The 25,296-nt window shown below is 39.7% G+C and overlaps 1 protein-coding gene across 4 annotated transcripts in view; it reads left to right on the forward strand.

Annotated features, from left to right (window-relative positions):
- The window catches only part of wdfy4 (WDFY family member 4), a 229,389-nt gene that overhangs the window by 56,333 nt on the left and 147,760 nt on the right, over window positions 1-25,296 (forward strand). For 3 of the 4 annotated variants that reach the window (XM_031905200.1, XM_031905201.1, XM_031905203.1), the window contains 6 exons: window positions 1,402-1,591; window positions 5,587-5,776; window positions 6,583-6,749; window positions 7,379-7,831; window positions 14,862-14,966; window positions 18,701-18,891. In XM_031905200.1, the coding sequence (XP_031761060.1) occupies window positions 1,402-1,591; window positions 5,587-5,776; window positions 6,583-6,749; window positions 7,379-7,831; window positions 14,862-14,966; window positions 18,701-18,891 (1,296 nt within the window). The remainder of the gene's footprint in view (window positions 1-1,401; window positions 1,592-5,586; window positions 5,777-6,582; window positions 6,750-7,378; window positions 7,832-14,861; window positions 14,967-18,700; window positions 18,892-25,296) is intronic. The other variant, XM_031905202.1, reaches the window with a different exon arrangement.

Here is a 25,296-nt window from a genome sequence, read left to right on the forward strand (position 1 = left end):
CCCTGTGAACACACTGAAAACACTGTGTTCACAAACAGAACTAACATACCTTGAGCAAAGGTAGGAGAGAGGCGCTTAGGAGAGGGGGCGCGCCGAGTCAAAAACCCCCTCTTAACTCTGTGTTCGCGCCAAAATGGCGTCTTCGCGTACCCGGAAGTGACGTCCGCGCCGGAAGCGAACTTGCGTTCCAAGCTGGAACACATCGCATCCATTACCCAGCGCTTCCGGACTCGTGATCGCAAACAGCAAAAGTAAGTAAGGGGAGAAGCAGAATAGAAACATAAAAGAAACTATCAATAGTGCCGCCCCAAGACCTGGTCTGAGACCTAGGTACAAAGTAAATCGCTCCAACTGATTGCATCAGACACGGAGCTAACATGATAATAAGCCCCGGGCTGCCTAATAACGGGGCTGGCTAGCTGACCTCCTCTGAGAGGAAATACATGTGCATAGCTCTACCAGAAAGAGAGGCCAACTTCCCAGTTATGGGATCCCAAAAATGGGTCCATGGGAGCCACAAAATAAAAATATTGCATCCAACAAAAAAAATCCTAGAAGCGAGGACAGAAAAAAGACAAGGGACTGATGTGGGGGGGGAACCTTATAGAGTGTTAATTGGATTAATTATTTTTCTGTCCTATCAGTAAGCGAGGGCGGGGAAATACCAGAGGTGTGAAGGATGCCATAGTAACCAGGAAAATATATATTATTATATATATATTATATACAGGTATATATAATAATTTTCAAAGCACCAACATATTCTGTGGGGCTATACATAAGGGTACATAACTGACACATAAACATATATAGTTTAAAGCCACTCTAAATATTTTATTGCATAGTCGTACACTAAACATATGCCCTATAGCACATTCCTGCATAGATGTACTGTATATTGAAAACATGCATAGAAATATAGTAGTTGGTACAATTTGGTTTCTACAAACTGTTTTCTACAAAAGTACAGCTTTTGACTTCTTTTACTTCAATGGACTTTTCTAAATCAATTATGGGGTAAAATAATTGAGTACATTACAACATAACCCCGGTATACACATTTATAAATACTGTAGTTGCACTACAGGACATGAGGGTCATTTATTAAGTGCAAAAACAGGTAAATCTACCATGTTTTTATACTTTGATCCCTGTTGTGCATCTTGCAAAATTGCCACACACAAGAATATAAAATGTCTCTTTCTAGGCTGAAGGAGCTGACACAAGTCAAACCTATCTTTCCTAAATTTGCTATATTTAGCTCATTCTATGAATAACTGCTGGAATTTACCAAACAAATAAGGGAAATATTGTAGAATATACATCTTCTAAAGTGCTTATATCCCAGGATTTTTATTAAAACCTAGTATTTTAAGGTAATACACCTTTATTATATTACAGACAATGTTAAAACTGTGTAGCCATGCTCAGGGAGTGGAGAACCTGACCAGATCCTCGGACTTTGAATGCCTGCTAAAAGCTGCTGCATCAGGGTGGGATCAATGCGACACTCACTGGAGTGAATTTGTGGAGAAAGTGCTTAAATGTGTGTCTAATGCACTGACCCCAGGAATGCTGCACTACCTACAGAGTAAGTATAAATCAGTTTGATTCGTTTAGAAAGGCACTCCTAGCAAAGATGGCAAAAAAGTTAAAAAGGAATGTATTTACAAAAAGTCTAGAGAAGTTCAACAGCCCTGCTGCTGTTCCTGAATCTGCAGTGTGTCAATGATAGGAAATCCAAGCAGGCTGTCACCTAGCTCAAGCAGTAGAAGCGTCTGTATCAATCAATCCACCATGCAGTCACAGAAGAGAACGTCCTGTCTCCCTCTTCTAAATTTACCCATGCAGTATAGTCCTACTGCTGCTATGACAAAGAAAACTTATAAATATATTATCATATATCCATTGTTTTGATCCAGAGGAAGGCAAAAAACTCAACCTGAAGCCAGTGCCAATAATACCTCAAGAGGGATATAAAATTCCTTCTTGACCCCAATAATGAATCTTTTGTCATGTTTAAAGGGTAACCCTTTTGAAATAAAAAATAACAAAAGTGGTATAAAGGTGATACCTTTATTGGCTAACTAAGATAACCATAGCAAGCTTTCAGAACATTTTAGTTCCTTTTTCAAGCTGATTACTAAAAAAGGAACTAAAATGTTCTGAAAGCTTGCTATGGTTATCTTAGTTAGCCAATAAAGGTATCACCTTTATACCACTTTTGTTATTTTTTATTTCAAAAGGGTTACCCTGTAAACATTTTTGACTGGCTAACACGGTACATCACCTTTTCCTGAATCTTTTGTCATGCAACCTCTGCTCTTATACTATAGCTGTAGGGCTTTTCTGTCTTGCCCTGAATGAATGCTGTGCTGGCAATCTGGCATACAAAGACACTGCCCCCCCTGTGATAAAGTTAAAAGGGTTGATTCACTAAAGTGCGTTAAAATGTGCGCTATTTATAGCGTGCGTTAAAAATTTTATCGCGTCTAAATTTTCGCGACTTAACGCAGGATTCACTATAAGCATACTTGCGTTAATTTACATGCAATACTGCATGCGTTATTTACGTGCAGTATTGGACGGTACATGCGCCAATCAACGCCCGCATATAAATAGTCGCCGCATATAAATGGTAGCACGTAAATAGTGCATATAAAGAGTCGCCGCATATAAATGGTAGCATATAAATAGTGCATATAAATAGTCGCCGCATATAAATGGTAGCATATAAATAGTGCATATAAATAGTAGCATATAAATAGTACATATAAATGGTAGCATATAAATGGTAGCATGTAAATAGTGCATATAAATAGTAGCATATAAATGGTAGCATATAAATAGTGCATATAAATAGTAGCATATAAATGGTAGCCGCATATAAATAGTAGCTGCATAAAAATAGTAGCCGCTAGTGATGAGCGAATCTGTTCCATTTTGCTTCGCCGGAACATTCGCGAATCTTTCAAAAGATCCGCGAAACGGCAAAAAATTTGCGAAACAGCGAAAATGTCGTGCAGCAAAAAAAATTGTCGCCCGCGACTATTCTTTTTTAACGCCTGCGACAATTTTTGGACGTGCGGTGAATTTTTCCGCGGCAAATTTTTTCATCCGTTTCGCGAAATAATCCGCCAATGGCGAAACACGAAATTTGCCACAAATCCATGCCTGCCAAAACATTTCGCCCATCACTAGTAGCCGCAGATAAATAGTCGTGCAAATAAACGCACGCCATATTAGCCATACATGCCAATACTTGCGGAAAATTACTGTACTGAAAATAACCATTTCCCTGCAAACTGGAGGCTGCATCACTCTAGGGCCAACACAGACTTAAATAAATAACACTGCAAAGTCCATATTGTGTTGCCAAAAGCTCATTAACTGTACTTTTCTATAATTACCGCCTGCCTCAAGTAGGTGTTAATTTTCGCATAGACTAATGCGATATTTAGCCCATCTAAGTGTTTGTGAATCATGCGTTAGTGTTATTTCGGTGCGCAAATTAACGCATGTGTTTGCGCACAAATTAACACACGCGGTAATACTGTAGTGAATCGCGCGCTAATTGACGTGTCTATTTTAACGCAAAAAAAAAGCGATAATAATTAACGCACTTTAGTGAATCAACCCTAAAGTGTCTCTCTTTCTGTCACAGAAGCTCTCTCAGACTGACCAAACATGAATTTAAGGCCTTAGTATATATGGGTGTGTAACAAATGGCACTCACTTTCAGAAAATGTGCTTATAAATTTTACATTGAGATCTCCACACACAACGTTTCAGGAGATTCTTCCCCAGAAATGTCATGTGTGGAGATCTCAATAAAATGTAAAAATTATAAGCACATTTACTGGAAGTGAGTGCCATATGTTACATATCATATATACTAAGGTTTGCAACTCCTGAGCAAAGGGGTATACAGATTTAAGCAGTGACAGGCCAAGCCATCTGGGAGGTCTAGGCAACACAGGTCATGCAACCTAAGCAGATACATAATCAGATACAAGTCTTCTACAGATAAGGACAGGATTTGGACTCTTTGTAAATTAAACTTTAGGTATGTAAGGCCTACTGATTAGCCAATTGAGGTGAAACATACCCAGCTGGTCAGTGTGTAGCAGTCTAATCTGCTACATACCTCCCATGTTTGCTGGAGGCCCTGGCTTCCCACAGCTGAGCCCAAATCTCCATTCCTTGTTTGAAAGGATATATGCACTTTAATTTTCTTTTCCAGGCCCGTAAAGTTTAGTGACCAACCTCAGAAGTGTTTGTCTGCAGCATAAAGGATTTTGTAAAATCCCTTTTGACTTCCCTGCATGCTTCAGTGACTTTTGTATGAGTATGATGAGGTTTATGGTTTAGGAAAAGCTATATGCTTAGCTATCTGCATATTCATTGAGGATGTATCTGTAAAATGGGAAGTGGTTTATCGGGCATGTCTCCCAAAATGGGCTAAAAAATATCCTGTGGCCACCATTCTTGCCTGTCCCCAGATTTCACTCTACAAATCTGGTAAATGTAGTCTGACTGGAACTAAGATGGATGCTGCCCCCAATGCTGAAAAGCAGCTATAAAGAAATTAAGACGGGGGGGGGGGGGGGGGGGGGGGGGCAAAAGCACTACCCTGCCTAGGCAGAAATGTTGGAGGGAGGGTTGTGCAAGCTGAATTATAACACATAACACTTTTTTCACTTTTCTTCAATGGTTCCATAGAGGTATTTTTTAACTACAATAAATTAAACAAGGCACTTCCCTGAATATACCAAAGAGTTTGAAGTGGTATTTCAATGAATAAGTTATTTTACAGAAGGTTATGCTGCTTTGAAGTTATGTCACCATCTCGGTATAATCTCCTCCAGTGGAAGCCTATCAGTGATGAAAGATAGTATGAATCCCATTCCAAGTTGGTTAGGTGGGTGTTGCCTAGGAATACCAATTCTACACTACTTCTCAATGGAGCTAAATACTGCTAAGCTGGCCTGTCTATCTTACAACTCTTAGGCTGATGCCACACGCGGCGTAGGGCTGATTTTTTCGGCAAGCGTAAAAACGCTTGCTGAAAATTCAGCCCTACGCCTGCTACTTGTGCCTGCACCCGAATGAATGGAATACGCTCGGGTGCAGGCACATGTAGACGATATACGCATGAAAACGCGAGACTTTGCATTCTCTCGCGTTTTCATGCGTATATCGGCTACATGTGCCTGCACCCGAGCGTATTTCATTCATTCGGGTGCAGGCACAAGTAGCAGGCGTAGGGCTGAATTTTCGGCAAGCGTTTTTCCTTGCCGAAAAAATCAGCCCTACGCCGCGTGTGGCATGAGCCTTACAGGTGTGAAAAGACAGATTTGTCTGTCATCAGACAGAAAGGTCCTCGCATATCTTAAGGCTTAAAGCTTGGTACTGGGGCCTCTCCGGGAAGCAGGTGAAGACAAGCCATGTGCTGCTTTTCCTTATATAAAATTGCACCCCTGCCAATAGTAAATAAGCCCTTCTGTTTTTGGTGTGCTAATACTGTTATTTTATTTGCTTGTAAATGCTGTCTTTATGTTGGAACTCTCTGTTTTTCTTTTCTAGGCTCTCATTGTATTCAAAGCTTTCTACAGACCCTCTCAAAGCAAGTAAATGCTATTGCTCCTAGTGTACTGTGCCAAGTGACCACTATCCTTCTCTCCTTCTTGTTAAATTCGTATTCCCTATCCCCTTCCTTACTTCAGGACTTTGAAAACACTCAGGGCTACCCACTGTTGCTGAAAATAATACTGCAGTGAGTATTTTTGGAAAACAATGTTTGAGTTATTGTTTTGATTGTGAATGCAAATATTAGTAAAGCACACTCTAAATACTTTTCTTTACTTTTAATGATATCTGTTGTTTCTCTATTGTCTCTATCTGTACATTGTTGCAAATTTTGTGATATGTTTCTTTTGTAATTTTTGTTTAATTACAACTGGGGAGGTGAAGAAGAAATGAATGCATTGTTTTTACTGGATACTTTCTTTCTTTTACTTGATCACACAAAAGCCAAACCATTTATAACCTCACTGCATTAGTGAGAGTAATATATTTAGCAGATCCACTGCCTCAATAACAAAGCACAGGGCAGGGTGTGAAGTGCATAAAACAAAAGTGCGAAGCCTTGCTCCTTTCCCAAGAACACAGCATTTCCTGCATTCCACAAGGCTGTTTTTATCATGGGTGGGTTAGGGCTTGTATGTGGGTGCCCGTATGAATGTCCCCTAGCTTGTGCATCATTCAGAGCAGCAAGTACAATTTAGCTGTAGGAGACAATTGTGCTTACTGCACAATGTAGAATTTATAAATGAGGCTTATAATTTTTAACTAATAATTGGGCTTAAACCCTTTAGTAGTGTGCCATATTCCTACTAAGAGAGGCTTTCAAATGCTTCAGCCATTACCTGGTTTCTTTGTGACCATAGGGGTCGTTTGCGACCCAAGCCAAGTGATAGGTTTTAAAAATACCTGGAAATCTAAATTTACAGCGCTGCAGAATATGTTGGCACTTTATAAATAAATGTTAATAATAATAATGTTTTATTATCCTCTTGAAAGATGTAAAGGAGATTCACTTATAGAAAGAGGAGGTGAGCAGCAACTGAATGAACTGTTAACATTACTGACCTCCCTTGTTATCTGTGGAAAATCAGAAGTGAAAGTTTCAGGTCAGGTGTCTCATCCACAGCTCCCTGGATTTAGCATTGGATGGACACATGGCTCAGGTATGTTTTAATTACTGATTGAATCTTTTTTTTATATTACTGGTATGTTAGTCATGGCCCTGTGTAGAATGATAGAGTTTCCAACTAACCTCAGCAACAAAGTAGGTGGAGATTGCCTTTCTTGCCTGCCTCCAGAATCTTAGATGAGCACTGATATGGCTAGTTTTTAACTTGCTTTATCTAATCACCTGTGTAGCATCAGCCTAGACACATGTAAGGGCTCTGGCACACGGGGGAGATTAGTCGCCCGCAATTAACTCCCTGTTCGCGGGCGACTAATCTCCCCCGTGTGCCAGAGCCCTAAACCCAATCTTAGACTTGTCAAAGATTCCGTCTAAGGGCAATGACACATGAGGAGATTAGCCCCCTCCCATGATTAATCTCCTCTAGTGTTGGTGACTAATCTTCCTTAAATGCTTTCCTACTGGCGATAATGTAAATTGCCAGTAGGAAAATACATATGCGTTTGCTTTGGCTTTCTGAAGTCGCCTAAAGTTGGCTTGCAAGGAAACTTTGGGCAACTTCAGAAAGCCAAAGCAACACATATGTGTTGTTTAAAACAATACATTCTCTGTTTATTTTATATATTGACCCTTATCCATTTATCCACTGTTGTTTTCTCTTTCTAGGAAAGACAGTGAAGAACTTGCAGGCCTTTCAAGTCTTGCAGGGTATTTTTCAAAGTAGCATGGATATAAATTTGTGTAGCAAAGTCCTGTCACAAATGCAGTCCTTGTGGGCTCTGGAACACAGCAACTTTTTTCTTCTTGAGTGGAGTTTGCAACCTACCTCCCAGTTTGTTGAGATCCTTCCACTGAAGCCTCCTCCAGTGCAGCACCAATTCTTTCAGCTGATCCAGTTTGTGGTTTCTAAACTGTCCTACATTCCCCATCAAATCCTACAAAAGGTCCAGGAGCTGATAAAGCAGAACCAAAGTCCCTCTTGCACATTGTCAGCTTTGAATATGCTGCAGAACATCATTGTCAAAGACTCTGTTTTCTGTGACCTCTTTAGAGATTCTGGGCTTTTTGGTATGTTGCTTACTCAGCTGAGGAATCATGCTAAGGTCTTAAGAAGAGCAGGTGTGTATGCATCAAACATATTTAAATCCACAATGTTTCTGGAATAACTACAAATTAAGTATACCATTTGCAGTTCGTTGACCAATACCAAATGCATTACAAGTAGGCACTGTTCTTTGAAAACTATAGATATAGCCCGCTTAAATCTATGTAGTAGATTAGAGCTATTAAGATGATTTATTCAGAGATGTTTTGGCCCAAATTCTACATGAGGCAGCCACCCCTTACCCCTGCATTTGCATCTTCTTTGTTCTAACCAGGGTGCAATTGTATCTCCTCCTAGGAAAGCCAGATTTTTTGGTTAAAATACCATAAATTTAGCCCACAAATTTACCAGGTTTGGCATTTTGCCATTACGGTACAACAAAATTTATTTGTAATTTTTAGAATTCAAATTCTCCCTTATAGCACTGCTTTTTTTATTATTTTTATTTTGGGGGAGAAACAGCTCCATAGTTACACTTTTATTGTTTGTTGGACATTTGTTATTGTTGCATGCTCAACAATGGATAATATTCTTTGAGCCCCTCCTTTCTACTGCAACCCTTGTGTCTAGAAATATAAACTTTAACAGTTGTGCAAGCCATGCAAATATATTATGTTAAGTTCAAAGTTGCTTCCAAATAAACGTAGGACCAAGGCAGCGTTAGCTAAGCAAGTGCAAGGCACTGCAACCTTTTAATAAACACACTTGGTCACAAAAAAGATAAGCATGAGGACTAAAATGGGACTTAATGATAGAATGGAAAGGGGTAACAGGAGGAGGATGGCTATAGTATAGTAGTGACAAGTATATATTCAGTACCTTACTCATAGACCTTAGGTTCAAATGGCAAAATATTGCAATACTAGCAATCTTACACTGGATTATGATAAAAATACTTTGCAGAATGAATGAGAATCATGTTTCAAATCATTATTTGCTACAGCCAAAGACAGGGTGGTGCTGGCAGGGGTGGCAAAGCACATAACTCACAGAACAGGAGGGTAGCACTATGCTATTGTCACAGTGGCAGTTACAGGTACATGCAAACTGCACAGGTGTTTACTTTTACATACCTTGCCTAATTTCCCTACAGGAGCTACTTAACAAATATTAGTGAACTGCTGTACATATGTGGTAAACAGGCCCAGATTTGTGGCGAGGCCACAAAGGCCCTGGCCTAGGGCGGCAGAAGTTTATGGGCGGCATGCCGCCCCGCCGCAACAAAATTTTTAAATTTGGCTCCCATACGGAGCAGTTGGGACCCCTCCTCACTGCTCCGTATGGGAGTTTAAAGGGGGGGGGCTGGGGGGCGACCAACAGGGGCGGCCTCGGGGCACCCAGAAGACAAATCTGGCCCTGGTGGTAAAGACATATCCATAATAAGCATATATGGAGGTATATTACCAACAACATACTATCATACCTCCCAACATATTGAAAATGGAAAGAGGGACAAAAATAAATGGCGCATGTAGCGCAGCAATTTTTTGACCATGTCCATTTTTGTAACCACACCTCCTAAATACCACTCCCATTTGACTAAATTTGCTTGGTTATTTAAAGTTTTAACATATTTCTGGGGGTTTTGGGGGTCTTGTTTTATGTGTTATTACAGTTTTGCTGAAAAAAGGTGAAATTGCCCTTTAACCCTTTTACTGCCAGCTGTTTTGGTCAAAGCGGAACTTTTATTGCCAGATTTTGAACATTTTGCACTGTTTCACTTTAGGGGCCTTTCCTCAAGGGGACTTTTAGTTTACCCAGGAAAACAATATATTGTTTTTTTCAGAACAACCTAAGCTTTCAAAATATGGTAGAATTTTTGTGTAATTTCAATTATGCATGAATATACAACTGATTTGGAAAATCCCATGTCTCCTGAACGTGCCAATACCAAATATATATAGTTTTATGGAGATTTCTCACTTGTATAGGTCAAAAACTCCCAGCAGTACACTACCAAATTTCCAAAGCATTGCTTCAGAAAGCTGCATACTTTAGATTTCAAGGACAAAAATTCCACTAACAGAAGGTTTATCCCAGAAAATTGTACATTTTTGGAAAGAACAGATTCTGGGGAATACAGAATAGGCACAACTGTCTGTCTACTTCAAATTATCAAGTCACAATGCTTTCCTAAAGTTATTGATTTTTATCAAAACTTGTGATTTTTTTTAAAAAATCGCTTCAAAGCTTCCAGTCTATAGTATCTTATCTCCTACAGGTCATAAAGTAACCAAATAAAACACCCTAAATATGAACGCCAGGGGTCCACTGAACAGTGTGATGCCCAATATGTATAGGTTTACTTAAGTATGTGGCATGTAGGGGCCCCAATGTGAACATACCCCCATATGATCTATCATTTCTGTCATTTCAGCTCCTGCAAAATCAACACATTTACATCATTTATGTGGGATAAAGCTAGTAAAAAGTACGCTCACCCCAGAAAGTCATAGTTTTGGAAAGTACACATTCCCCCAAATCTAAAATGGGTACCCATATCTTTCTACTCCAAAGTACCAAGCCACACAGCTTTTCTAAATTTAGCAATTTTGATGACATTTCCAAAAATCCCCTCAAAGCTTCCACTTTGCAGCATCTTATCTCCCACATAGTGTTAGGTACCAAGATAAAACACCCTAAATTTGAATGCCAGGGGTCCACTGAACAGTTTGATACCCAATACGTTTAGGTATACCCAAGTATGTGGCATGTAGGGGCCCCAATGGGAACATACCCCCATATGATCTATCATTTCATCTCCTGCAAAATGAACACATTTACATCCTTTATGTGGGATAATGCTACAAAAAAAGTACACTCACCCCAGAAAGCCATATATTTTTGGAAAGTACACATCCCCCCCGAATCTATAATTACATAGTTACATAGTTACATAGGGTTGAAAAAAGACCAGAGTCCATCAAGTACAACCCATCCAAGTAAACCCAGCACACACAACCCACACCTACCAATCTATACACTCACATACATAAACTATATATACAACCACTAATACTAACTGTAGATATTAGTATCACAATAGCCTTGGATATTCTGCTTGTTCAAGAACTCATCCAGGCCCCTCTTAAAGGCATTAACAGAATCTGCCATTACCACATCACTAGGAAGGGCATTCCACAACCTCACTGCCCTCACCGTGAAAAACCACCTACGCTGCTTCAAATGGAAGTTCCATTCCTCTAGTCTAAAGGGGTGACCTCTGGTGCGTTGATTGTTTTTATGGGAAAAAAGAACATCCCCCATCTGCCTATAATCCCCTCTAATGTACTTGTACAGAGTAATCATGTCCCCTCGCAAGCGCCTCTTTTCCAGAGAAAACAACCCCAACCTCGACAGTCTAACCTTATAGTTTAAATCTTCCATCCCCTTAACCAGTTTAGTTGCACGTCTCTGCACTCTCTCCAGCTCATTAATATCCTTCTTAAGGACTGGAGCCCAAAACTGCACTGCATACTCAAGGTGAGGCCTTACCAGGGACCTATAAAGAGGCAAAATTATGTTTTCATCCCTTGAGTCAATGCCCTTTTTTATACAAGACAGCACTTTATTTGCTTTAGTAGCCACAGAATGACACTGCCTGGAATTAGACAACTTGTTATCAGCAAAAACCCCTAGATCCTTCTCCATTAAGGAAACCCCCAACACACTACCATTCAGTAGATAGTTTGCGTTTATATTATTTCTACCAAAATGCATAACTTTGCACTTATCAACATTGAACCTCATTTTCCAGTTTGCTGCCCAGTTTTTCAATTTTGTCAAATCGCTCTGTAAAGCAGCAGCATCCTGCATGGAACTTATAGTTTTGCACAATTTAGTGTCATCAGCAAAAATAGAAACAGTACTGTCTATGCCCACCTCCAGGTCATTAATAAACAAGTTAAAAAGCAAAGGACCAAGGACTGACCCCTGCGGTACTCCGCTAACCACACTGGCCCAATTAGAAAATGTTCCATTTACCACCACTCTTTGTAATCTATCCTTCAGCCAGTTCTCTATCCAATTACAAATATTATGTTCTAGGCCAATATTCCTTAATTTGATCATTAACCTTCTTTGAGGTACTTTATCAAACGCTTTAGCAAAGTCCAAGTAGATGACATCAACTGCCATTCCAGCATCGAGGTTCCTACTCACCTCCTCATAAAAGGCGACTAAATTAGTCTGGCAAGATCTGTTATGCATAAAACCAAGCTGGCACAAACTAATAGTATTGTGAATTGCAATGTATTTAAGTACCCTATCCCTTATTACCCCTTCCAAAAGTTTTCCTACTACTGATGTCAGACTAACAGGTCTATAGTTTTCAGGCTGAGAACGGGATCCCTTTTTAAATAACGGCACCACATTAGCAATCCGCCAGTCTCTCGGCACCATGCCAGACCTCAACGAATCCTGAAAAATTAAGTGAAGAGGTTTGGCAATCACAGCGCTCAGCTCATTTAATACCCTGGGATGAATCCCATCCGGTCCTGGACTTTTGTTTACCTTTACATGTTCAAGTCTCTTTTGAATTTCCTCCCGAGGGACCCATGCGTCAGTAGCTAAATTACTAGAACTGGGCATATTAAAAGGGAAGCCTTCATTAGCTGGCTCCTCAGATGTATAGACAGATGAAAAATAAGAGTTCAAAGTTTCTGCTTTTTCCCCGTTCTCATCAACCAACTTACCCCCCCGTGATAATAAGGTTCCCACCCCTTCTTGCTTCATTTTTTTACTATTCACATAATTAAAAAATAATTTTGGATTCTTTTTACTCCTAGCTGCAATATCCCTTTCCATCTCTATTTTAGCTTGCCTGATAGCTTTTTTGCATGCTTTATTTGCTTCCTTGTACTTGATGAAAGTTTCTGCTGTCCCAGCTAACTTGAATGCTTTAAAAGCACGTTTTTTTTCTTACCAACCTCGACACTAACACTTTTATTCAGCCATAAAGGTTTTGCTTTGCGATGCCTCTCCTTGCTTACAAGGGGGATATACTGTGTGTATACCTGCAAAGCAATGTTTTAAAGATGTTTCATTTTCCTTCTGTGTCTAACCCCATGAAAAGCCTTTCCCAGTTGACACATTGCAGAGATGCCCTTATACTGGCAAAGTCTGCACGTCTAAAATTGAGCGTTTTAGTTACTCCCTTATAGCGTTGTCTCTGCAGCATTATCTCAAAGGAGACCATGTTGTGATCACTGTTCCCCAAATGCTCACCCACACAAATGTTAGAGATGAGTTCATTATTATTAGAAATCATCAGGTCCAAAATAGAGTCATTCCTAGTAGGTTCTTGAACCGCCTGAAATAAAAAGTTGTCATTTAGCATATTTACAAACCTACTAGCTTTTTCTGACTTAGCCACCCCATTACTCCAGTCAATGTCCGGATAATTAAAGTCCCCCATAATAACAACTTGACCCAGTTTTGAAGCCTCCTCCATTTGCAACAATAGCTGGGCCTCATCCCCCTCATCTATAATGGGCGAACATTTCTTTTTGCTCCAAAGTACCAAGCTGTAAAGCTTTCCTAAGTTTGCAGATTTATATGACATTTAGAAAATCGCAAAAAAATGTTGCAATTTGCCCCATTTATCTCTCACAATTTCTTGATAAAGATCAGGTAAAGGCAAATCACCCCAAATAGGAACACCTAAGGTCTACTGAACAGTTTGATGCCCAATATGCATAGATATACCAAAGTCTGCGGTATGTACTGACCCCAAAATGAAAATAGCGCATATGGATTTCTCGCCTGCCAACTCGGCTTTTGCACAGAGCCCCCTGACAGTGTATTATGTGCAGTAACCCCCCCTAACTATACAGAGACCCCCAGAAAACCATATATTTTTGGAAAGTACACATTCTGATGAATTCAAAATAGGTAAAGTTATTTTTGTACACCAAAGTTACACCTGGCAAAGCTACGCTAAAAACAGATTAGGAACACTTATACAGGGATAAAATGCGATAAAACCACAACAATTGTGCAAATAAGTGAAACAACAAAATAAGTCACATGACAGTGTAATTAGTGGTCAGAATATCTGATCCAATAGACACGCTGTCAAAATAAACAGTTTTTAGGTAAAAGAAACTTAAAAACAAAGTGGTAAAATGAAAAAAAACAAAGTGTTTGTGTATACATGTGTGTACATGTGTAAAAGTTGTGTGACAGTGTGTAAGTGTGTATATGAGTGTAAATAAGTGTATAAAAGTGTGAAAAATGAAAAAAAAAAAAAACTGCTAAATTGTGTGCTGTAAGTGTGTGTACATGTATGTAAGTGTGTATAAATGTATGTAAGTGTGTATAAATGTATGTAAGTGTGTAAGTGCAAAAAAAACAAACACCTTACCTGTCCTAAAGCACCCGATCGCCTCCAGGCTGCAGTGGGCGGTGGCATTGGGGGGAAGCAGGAAGCAGCAGACGCGATGCGGTCGCGTCTGCTGCTTCCAGGAGGGTCCTGTGACGATCGCGTCGCAGGACCCTCATGACAGCCCCCCTGGCTCATTGCCGCATGTGCCGCCGCTGCAGAGAGAAGACTTTAAATGCCAACGACGTATGGGACACGTTGGCATTTAAGCCCTTTTACTGCCACGACGTATCCCATACGTCGTTGGCAGTAAAAAAGTTAAGCTGCAAGACTCAATTCCCCCAAGAGACCTGTTTAGCTTATTAGTTACAATTGTATTTAAGTGCAGGTGGGGTTTTTTAACTTTCTGGGCTCTCTGCCACAAGCTACTTTTTAATTAAATATGAGAAACAATGTTTCTAAGTGCAGCTGAAGCTTGTTAAGATTTCTGGACTCTCTGCTTAGAAATCTTAACTTTTTAAATTGAGTTTATATCTTTTTTAGCTTCAGTACAGGAGATCAAAGGGAATTGAGGGACTTTTCAGTAAGAATCCGGGACTGAGGGTTGAGCTGTCAAAAGAGGGACTCTCCGAAAATCGGGACAGTTGGAAGCTATGTGCTATGGAAAAGCCACAGGAGTTCACACTTTACTGCATTTATTTATCATTAACCATATTTTGCAGCTGCCAGCACTGGTCAAACACCAGAAGGGGAATGTGAACGAGAGCTCACTATTGGAAGACTGCAAACAGTGGAAGTCCTGCTTCAGACATCAGTTCGAAACGTAGGTAAGAGAAAGGATTGTTTGCACTTAAAGGCACTGTATTATACCTGGTATAAGCAGTATTGTATGGTGTGTATACCCGCCATGTATGTCTTAATGTGTTCAGCATACATGTGAATAGATGTACATTCAGTGTGTAAAAGCCTTTACGGTGTAAAGAAAACCCAAAACAAAATTCAGAATTCACAGGGGTGTAATTAAAATAAGTGTGTGTGCCAATGTTTAATTATCAAGATATCTAATAAATCTCTTCCAGCTAATAATTAGGGTACACTATTTGCAAGAGACGCTATGGGTTATTTACTTTTAAAAATGGGAAGGCAGTGTTCAAAGTGCAGAAACCATGAACTGGCCATTTTGTACTTTGCAATCTGCCTTTCTATCTCCCAGAACTGATGCAGATATATGTGCTCCATTTTAAAGTACAGAGACCTGCAAGCTGCATCAGTGAATACAGACCTGCCTGCATTCAGCATGTCCCAAAGGAACTTTTCCCAGGGACCCCAAAATGCCCCCACTTTGTTTTAAAAGTTATTTCAAACATGACTGTTTCATCTGCAGCACAAATGGGAATGGTATTGATAGAAACATAAGAGAGATGGTACTGCAGTCATTTGAATAAAAAAAAAATTGAATTAAAAAAAATTCTAAAATTCACAACTTTGAAAACTGATAAATAAGCCTCTCCAAGTTATTGAAAGATGAACTGTCCATTTACGTGTGATACATTTTTGAATTGTAATCTACCAGACAACTAATGACCTAGAATGGATTAATCTTAAAACAGGAAATTTAAAATCTACTGTGTTCTCTTCAGTGGTAGTGCTATTGTTTTTACAATTAACGCATGCCTAGGGTTAAAGAGCTTTAGCATATACCTGTTTTAAGCAAAGTTTTTAACAGGGGTTTTATAGCCACAGCATTTTTCTGCTGTTGAATGTCTTTTGCATTTAACACCACAGTATTGACACTTTTTAAGGGTGAACTGTTACACTCCTGAGTATTTGCACTTGCAGTACTAGGTGTGTGACCCTAAGAAAATGTAGTCTAGATCCAACTAAACCAGACAAACCTGCACTAGGCATGGCAATAGAATTAAAACAAAGAGAAAAGTATGTCACCACTTCACTTTTCAAAAAATGACAGCTGCAAACCTCTCGATTAAAAGTTATGAGGTGTTATTTACATTAAAAACAGTGTGCAAAGTGCCCACACCGTGCTCTGCAGGATTCCTGCTTGCATTAGGAAGCATTCTATCCAATAGGGGAAGACAAGGGCAAGCATGTATATATCCTTCAGAAGGAGGCACAGCCCACAATAGGTGCCTGTCATTATTCTCACATGGAGGTATGTAATAAAAAATGTAATAAAAGTAATAACTAGAAAGGGAAGTTTGAGAACAAACTTCATATTGGGTTGAAAAACGTGAAATCTGACCTGTTGTTGGCTCCGCCCACTTTTTCTAACCTTTGACCACAGTTATATAGTAAAAACCACTGTGCAAAGTTTAGGGACCCTGGTTTTAATAGTGTCTGAATAGCAGCAATTTAAATTTCCCCACTGAAAGTCAATGAGTGACATCTGATTGGCGGTCGGTGGCTCCGTCCATTTTTTCTAACCTGGAACTGCAGTTACCCAGTGACAACTCTGCAAAGTTTAGGGACCCTAGGATTAATAGTTAGAGAACGGCAGCATTTTAAATTTAACCATTAAAGTCAATAGGTAAATTGTGATTGGTGGGTGTAACCAACCACCAGTGACAAACAGTGGGCACCCTAGCATAAATAGTGTGAGAATGGCAGCATTTTAAATATAAAGCAATACAATAAAATTCAATTGATGAAATCTGATTGGCTGTTAGTGGCCCAACCCACTTTTCCTATTTTTGAACTGCAGTCCCCCCTGACATAAATAGTGGGAGAAAGGCAGCAATTTAAATTTAAACCAAAAAGATTCATAAGGTGAAGTCTGATTGGCTGTTGGTGGCTCCACCCACTTTTTAAAAGCTAAAAAATCTAGTCCCCTAGTGACCCTGGTGTTAATACTGTGAGAATGGCAGCAAGTTGAATTTCCCCATTGAAAATCAATAGTTAAAATCTGATTGGCTGTTGGTGGCTCCACCTACTTTTTCTACCGCTGAACCACAGTTACCTGGTGACTAGCTCTGCAAAGTTTGGGGACCTTAGTATTAATTTTAAAGAATGACAGCAGTTTCAATTTAAACATATGAAGTCTATAGGTGAAATCTGATTGGCTCTTGTTGGCCCTGCCCACTTTTCTAAACTTGAAACATAGTCACCCAGTGACAAACTGTGCAAAGTTTGGGGACCCTGACATTAAACATGTGAGAATGGCTGCAGTTAAAATTTCCCCACTGAAAACAATGAAAGAAATATGATTGCCTTTTGGCGGCCCTGCCTACTTTTTCTAACCTTGAGTACGTAGTATGCAGTGACTGTGAAAGTTTGGGAACCCTGGCATCAAACCAATAAAATTCAATACGTGAAATCTGATTGGCTGTTGGTGGCTCCGCCCACTTTTTCAAAACTAAAACTGCAGTCCCCTAGTGACCAACTGTAAAAAGTTTGTGGACCCCGGTGTTAATACTGTCAGAATAGCAGCAGGTTGAATTTCCGAAAAGTCAATAGGTAATATCTGATTGGCTGTTCACAGCTCCGGCCACTTTTGGGCATCCAACAGTCATCATATTTTCATTCAGGCTGACCCCATGACTATGAGTGTAGCCCTTGGCAGCAGTTTCAATTTCCCCATTAAAGGCTGTTGTTGGCCCCTCCCACTTTGGGACCATCCAATAAATGTCGCTGTTTCATTCGGGGTGACCTTATTATTATGTTATTCAAGCTTGGGGGCTGTAGCTTCAAAGCTGTAAGAGTGGCAGCAGTTTGAAAATCTTCCCTGTCAAAGTCAATGGGAAAATTGGGGCGTTCGGAGCCGCGCCACAAAAAGACGGGGGGGGGGGTATCACTTAGAAAAGCACAAGCAACCTGCTCCGCTATAGGGCGAAGAAGTGTGGAGAGTTTGGGTGTTGTATCTCTAAAACTGTAGGAAGAGTAGCGTTTAGAAAATGGGGGGCACTAAGAAGAAGAAGACGACAATGCGGAAGAAAAAGCCAAAGTCAAAGAACAGTATGTTGGGGTTTTCAACCCAACATAAATATTCACAGAAGCACAGGTGCTAGAGAGCGAATCCCCATATGTAATAAAAGGTACTAAGTTTGCCTAGTAACAATAACAACCAATCAGCAGGTAGAATATACTGGTCACCTTTTTAAAAGCAAACATCTTATTGATTGCTATGGGTTACTGCCACTGGGCAAATTTAGTGCCTATTATACATTTATCTAGCACTTGCGCCTCTTGAAATAAAATAAAATATGGAAAACTGCTTTTCTTAGGCAATTACTGTATAAACCTTTACTTAAGGCATACCTGTCTGGACTTAAATTACTTAACTAGAAAGACAGAATAGGTTCCCCAAGAATAACACAGCACGAGCAGGACCAGTATAGTAACAAAAGATATTGCACCTGTCTAACATGTTCATGATACTCACACTAAGGTATTACAACTAAGGTGCACTAAGGTATAAGTTTCTACTACTTTAAAACATGGAAGCATTTGCTAATTTACTTTAGTTTTAATTTTGACAGTTTACAATAGTTTTTGCACACATGCACATGCCTCAACGGTTTGTCACACGCACCTTTTTATCCCACAGTTATTCTAAAAGACTATGGCATGATTCCATACATCAAGATCTTCCTAGATGATATGGGATTACGTAGGGGAGCCATATGTATTCTAGAACATATTTCAACCATTGATCCGGATGAATATATGAGCACAATAATGGGTGCTTTGTGCTCTTCAACTCAGGCCGAGTTCCCACTGAAACTGGATCTGCTGCAGGTAAGTGGAGATTCTTCATTTTACATCTAGCAGGAAGCATTTTGTACTCATAAATATACATACAAAAATATTCCCTTATAATGGTTGTCACTGATAATCTGGGTACAGATTATCTTTGCTACTCAACTCCCAACATTCTTATGTAATGCCTACCTCATGTATGAGGCTAACTTGCAAATCTTCAACTTATCTCCTTATTCAATTCAAGATTTTCCCATAAAGCCAGATGTAGTTCAAGGATAAAAATATATCTTAATTTAAATCACATGAAAACTCTTTTGAAGTCTAGGGGAAAAACTGAATCTGAATTAGGAGAAACGTTTTTTCTCTCCAAATGGAATCTCACCGATAAAAATAATAAAATAATGTTTTCTCATGGAACTGAGTCTGCCTCATTGAGGTTTGTGCCATTAGTTCATAGAATGCTATTTGTGACAGAATTTGCATATGGCTCCAAAAATGTCCTGCACCGCAAAAAGAAACAAAAACCTGGGTACATCATGAAGTAAAAAATGTGGGAAAAATTATTTTTAACACCACATTTTAACACTATGTACAGCTCCACTTTTTAATATGATGCTAAAAAGTTTTACAAGATTTACCCAGATTCCTACATGATTTACATTTCTACATCTAAATTTTTATGTTTGCATTGTCTGTATTTTTGCTGTTGAACTATTCATGGTGTCCTACACATACTTTTCAGTATCAGCCTAACTTTCAGCTCTGTAAGATGTTCTCCTTAGCTGGCCCTGCTGACAGCTTCATCTTGACAAATGATAACTGAGTTATAACATAATAAGCGAGTGAATTTATTATCTCAGCCCTGGGGAGGGTGATTGCATTAGACAGAGCTCAGATTGATTTGCTAATATATATTTAGCTGTTAACTCCAGTCCGATGTGATTAGCCCTCAGCTTGGCAGCGTGACACCCAGCAAATTAAGGGGCCAAACTCAAAATGGAATGCAAAATAATGAGGTTATCTGTAAGTGAGTTAGCACCTTCCCTCACACAGCAGGCCACATGAATACTAACGCAGACACTATTAGACGCTAACTGAGTTACACGTTCACAAAATGCGCTTACACGTGACCTAATCTCAGAGGTGTCACTGATGCTCTGGTTATTAAGGAGGGTGACAAAGAGTAATAAAAAAGTACTGACTGGAGAGAAATACAGTTCACACTGCACTTCCCCTAATATTGCATTTTTCAGGCAGCAATAAAGTTTATTCTGGAAAATTACAAAGAATGTTGAACTAGAAGGTAAATGTAAGCTGGCCCAAGTTTTCCTTAAGCCTTCAAGATATCACTGTTTTCACAGAACTTGCAACTGTATTTTTTTCAATGAGCATTAAAAACAAATTGTACAGAATTCAAAAGTTTCAGAAGCTGGAAACATAATAAAGTCCCATTAATAATTATAGTACCGTAGGGCTCAAAATCAGCAACAAACAAAAGATCTTTTCGTAATATGGATCTCCATACTTTAAACCTTTCCCTGCCAACAACATAGGTACTACGCCGGTGCAGAGAGTCAGCTGTGCCCCCAACCCCCTCGGCAACGAGCCAAGGGGGCTGGCAAGATCGCATTGCAGCATGGACCTACAAGCAGCAGACGTAATTGCATCGCGTCTGCTGCTTGTGCTGTGTCTTCGTCTGCTGCTTGCCCCCCCCAGTGCCGCCCATGCACTTCCTGTGCTGGAAGGACCCCAGAGAGGACCCCTGCCTGTGATCCCTGAGACCTTCTAATGGTAAGTGCTGTTTATTTGCCTAATACACACACTTACACATATTTATGTACATTTACACACAATTTAGCACTGTTTTTTTTTTTGCTATTTTGCACACTCTAGCACACTCTAGCACTCTTTAGCACACTTTAGCATACTTATATACATACTTACACACTGTCACACAAATTTTAGATGTGTACACACATGTATACACAAATTTTTTTTTTACGTTTTGTTTTTTTTATTCTGACCACTTATTATGCTGTCATGTGACTTATTTTGTTGTTTCATTGATTTGCACAATTTGTGTGTTTTTATTGCATTTTTATCTCTATATTAGTGTTTCTGATCTGATTTAAGCATAGCTTTGACATGTGTAACTTTGGTGTAACTTTACCTATTTTGAATTCATCAGAATGTGTACTTTCCAAAAATATATGGTTTTCTGTAGGTCTCTGTATAGTTAGGGGGGGTTACGGCACATAATACAGGGGGCTCTGTGTGCAAAAGCTGACTTGGCAGGCGAAAAATCCATATGCGCTATTTTCATTTTGGGGTCAGTACATACCCCAAAATGCGATTTTCTGAAATGTCATAAAAACCACTAACTTTAGGAAAGCTTTGCAGATTGGTACTTTGGTGTAGAAAGGACTCTTTACCCATGTTAGATTTGTCAGAATGTGTACTTTCCAAAAATATGGGGTTTTAGGGGTCACCCTACAATTCTGCAGCTTCTACCCCTCATAAAACTGCCATGTGCTTATGAATTAGATAAAGATAAGCCATGAAATTAGTGTGCACAGGGTATATTTGGGGGTCTCTAAGTGCCATGTGCTTTGATAAACCTATGTACAGTGGGCATCAAACTGTTCAGTAGACCTCTGGGGTTCATATTTAGGGTGTTTTATCTTGGTACCTAATGACCTGTAGAAAATAAGATGCTGCATAGTGGAAGTTTTGAAGTGATTTTTGGAAATGCCATAAAAATCGTCAAACTTAGGAAAGCTTTGCGGCTTGGTACTTTGGAGTACATGGGTATCCATTTTAGATTCGGGGGAATGTGTACTTTCCAAAAATATGACTTTCTGGGGTGAATGTACTTTTTACTAGCATTATCCCACATATAATGATGTAAATGTTGATTTTGCAGAAGCTGAAATGACAGAAATGATAGATCATATGGGGGTATGTTCAAACTGGGTCCCCTACATGCCACATACTTAGGTAAACCTATACATATTGGGCATCAAACTGTTCAGTGGATCCCTGGCATTCATATTTAGGGTGTTTTATCTGGTTACTTTATGACCTTGAGGAGATAAGATACTATAGACTGGAAGCTTTGAAGCGATTTTTAAAACATTTCACAAATTTTGATAAAAACCAATAACTTTAGGAAAGCATTGCAACTTGGTAGTTTGGAGTAGACAGACAGTTCTACCTATTCTGTATTCCCCAGAATCTGTTCTTTCTAAAAGTGTATAAACAATTTATGTAAAATTTTCTGGGATAAACCTTCTGTTAGTGGAATTTTTGGCCTTAAAATCTAAAGTATTCAGCTTTCTGGAGCAGTGCTTTGGAAATTTGGTAGTGTACTGCAGGGAGTTTTTGACCTATACAAGTGAGAAATCTCCATAAAACTATATATATTTGGTATTGGCACGTTCAGGAGACATGGGACTTTCCAAATCAGTTGTATTTTCAGGCATAAAATAAATTTTGTTTCTGGTGTATGTGTTTATATTATGGAAAATATATTTTTTTTCATTTTTTAGACATTTAGAAGCCGATATCTTGTTACAGAATTGGAATTACACAAAAATTCTACCATATTTTAGAAACTTAGGTTGTCCTAAAAAAAATGATATATTGTTTTCCTGGGTAAACTTAAAGTCCCCCGAGGAAAGGCCCCTAAAGTGAAACAGTGCAAAATGCAGGTCCAGATGCAGTTGAGAACTAAGAAAAAAGTGCCCCAATTGAGGACGTCATTTTAGATAGAATGTCCAGATATTTTTGGATAAAAATGTGTTCGGATACTTTTTTCCGTGTAAGGCATTATGTAATAAAATACACTTGGTTAATGTAATACATGGTCTTAGGTTTACTAGTTGTCTAGTAATCTACAGCAAGTCCATAATGAACAGCACCAGTCAGGAGAATTTCTTTATTCCATGATGGGCAAAATCTGGACGGTATCACAGCTTTTTGGCCGTGGTACCAAAATCTGCGACCATGGCTTTTTGACAAGGTGCCACTTTATTACTGATGCAACACCGAGCACTAAATGGCTCACCCTGTGGAGGATACCAGTGCTGGATACTGCTACTGCTGGTCACTGATTTACTTATTTTCATCTTTCCATTTTTGTATTGACAGATTTCAGTGTGACGTTAATGGCAAGTCTTATTACACAGAACCTAAATATAAAAGAAAATAAATAGATTTACCAAATTGCTATTAACTTGGGGTAAAAACCTTTAAGCAGGTAATCAGTAAATTCTACCTGCTGATTGTTTACTTTAGGTTATGCCTGCACCAGGCAAAGTTTGTGTCTTTTATCCCTTAACCTTATGCATCCATACACAGAAGGGGCATATAATGACTTTACCAGTCACCTCCAGTGTTATGCATACAAGTATGAATTTCTATAGTGATTAACACACATATATATATGTATGTATGTATAACTTTATTTATAAAATACAAAATTACACACAGGGAGGACGAGTGATATAATAAATAAATACAATAAATACATATATGTATATACAGTATATATATGTATATAAGTGCCATGTGGTAAGAGACACAGTAGGAAGGAGGTCCCTGCCCCGTAGAGCTTACAATCTGAGTGGTTGGGTAACATACAGGCACAAACTGGAAGGTAAGAGTGCTTCAGGTATGGGCATTTGCCCATAAGCGCAGGACTGGGCAAAATAATGTCTTAGTGCTCCAGAAGGTAACAGCTGAGTTTTTTCTTAAAGAGAGTTAGTGAGTGTTCCCTACGGAGGCCATGCTAGTGAGCTTAATTGAGGCTGAGCAGGATCCCTCTTAGGAGAGAGCAGGAGGATCCTGGCAGCAGAGTTTAAGATTGATTGCAGGGGAGAGAGGTGGGAGTCTGGGAGGCCGGTTAGTAGGAGATTGCAGTAATCTAAGCGGGAAAGGATAAGGGCATAGATTAGTGTTTTAGCTGTTGCTTGTGAAAGAAAGGGGCGTATCTTGGCAATATTGCGGAGGAAAAAGCGGCAGGTTTTGGCAGTGTTATTAATATGGTTAGAGAAGGAGAGAGACTGGTCAAAGATAACCCCAAGGCAGCGTGCAGAATTTACAGGGTTGATGGTCATGCCATCAATAATAATGGTGAAAGGAGGAGGAGGGCCAGGTTTGGGCAGGAAGACCATGAGCTCTGTTTTAGCTAGGTTAAGTTTGAGCTGGTGTCGGTTCATCCAGGAGGAGATAGCCAGGAGGCAGTTACCAATCTGGGTTTGAACATCAGTGGTTTCAAACCCAGATTCTGGATGTCATCTGCATATAAGTGGTATTTAAGACCAAAAGAAGAAATAAGGTCTCCTAGAGAGAGAGTGTACAGGGAGAACAGCAGGGGACCAAGCACAGAGCCCTGAGGCACCCCCACACTAAGCGGAACCGGGGTAGAGGATTTGTTAGTAAGAGCGACAGAGAAGGAGCGGTTAGAGAGGTAGGAAGAGAACCAGGATGCTGCTTGATCCCGGATACCCAGAGAATGGAGAATTTGCATAAGAATAGAATGGTCGACAGTATCAAAAGCAGAGGAAAGGTCTAGGAGAATGAGGACCGAGTAGCGTCCTTTGGCCTTGGCAGTCTGGAGATCATTTGCCACTCTACATAAGGCCGTCTCAGTGGAGTGCGCAGGCCGAAAACCAGACTGCATAGGGTCCAGCAGATTATGGGTGCAGAGGAAGTTAGTTACACGAGAAAAGACAAGACGTTCCAGGAGTTTAGAGGCTAGGGGCAGGAGAGAGACAGGACGGTAGTTAGAAAGGCAGGATGGGTCCAGTGTAGCCTTTTTAAGAATGGGTTTGACACATGCTTGTTTGAAGAGAGAGGGAAAAGTACTAGAAGCCAGAGAGGAATTGAATATGTGGGTAAGAGCTGGAGTAAGGGCAGGGGCACACTGTTTTAGTAGGGATGAGGGCATAGGATCCAGCGAGCAGGTAGTAGGCGGAGAGGATCGGAGAAGCTGAGAAACTTCAGACTCTGTTACGAGACTGAAGGAGCTGAATACGGAGAGAGGAGATTTAGGAAGGTTGAGATTACCGGTATATATATATATATATTGTACCAAATTACCTGTTATCTTCTGGGTAGCCTGGCAAGGTATGGGTTCCTTTAACAGCCTGGTACAAAGTAGAAATAACACACTTGCTGAATTTATGGTGAGACTGAATGCAGCACTCTCTATTTTACTAGAACAGGTAAATGAAAACCATAAGAGAACACGTAAGTCAGTAAGAACAAACCAATACAGGAATACAATTTATTAACCCCTGTGGTGCACCACATATAACTAAAAATTCAGGCCTGCTTGTTGTGTACACTTTATGTTGGTGCGCACTTATCTGTGATCCAAGGTGTGACATCCATAAGATCCAGTATATTAGATTTATAATCCGGAGATGGAAATCTATC

Source organism: Xenopus tropicalis, chromosome 7 (genome assembly GCF_000004195.4).
Source record: "Xenopus tropicalis strain Nigerian chromosome 7, UCB_Xtro_10.0, whole genome shotgun sequence".
Classification (NCBI taxonomy): Eukaryota; Metazoa; Chordata; class Amphibia; order Anura; family Pipidae; genus Xenopus; species Xenopus tropicalis.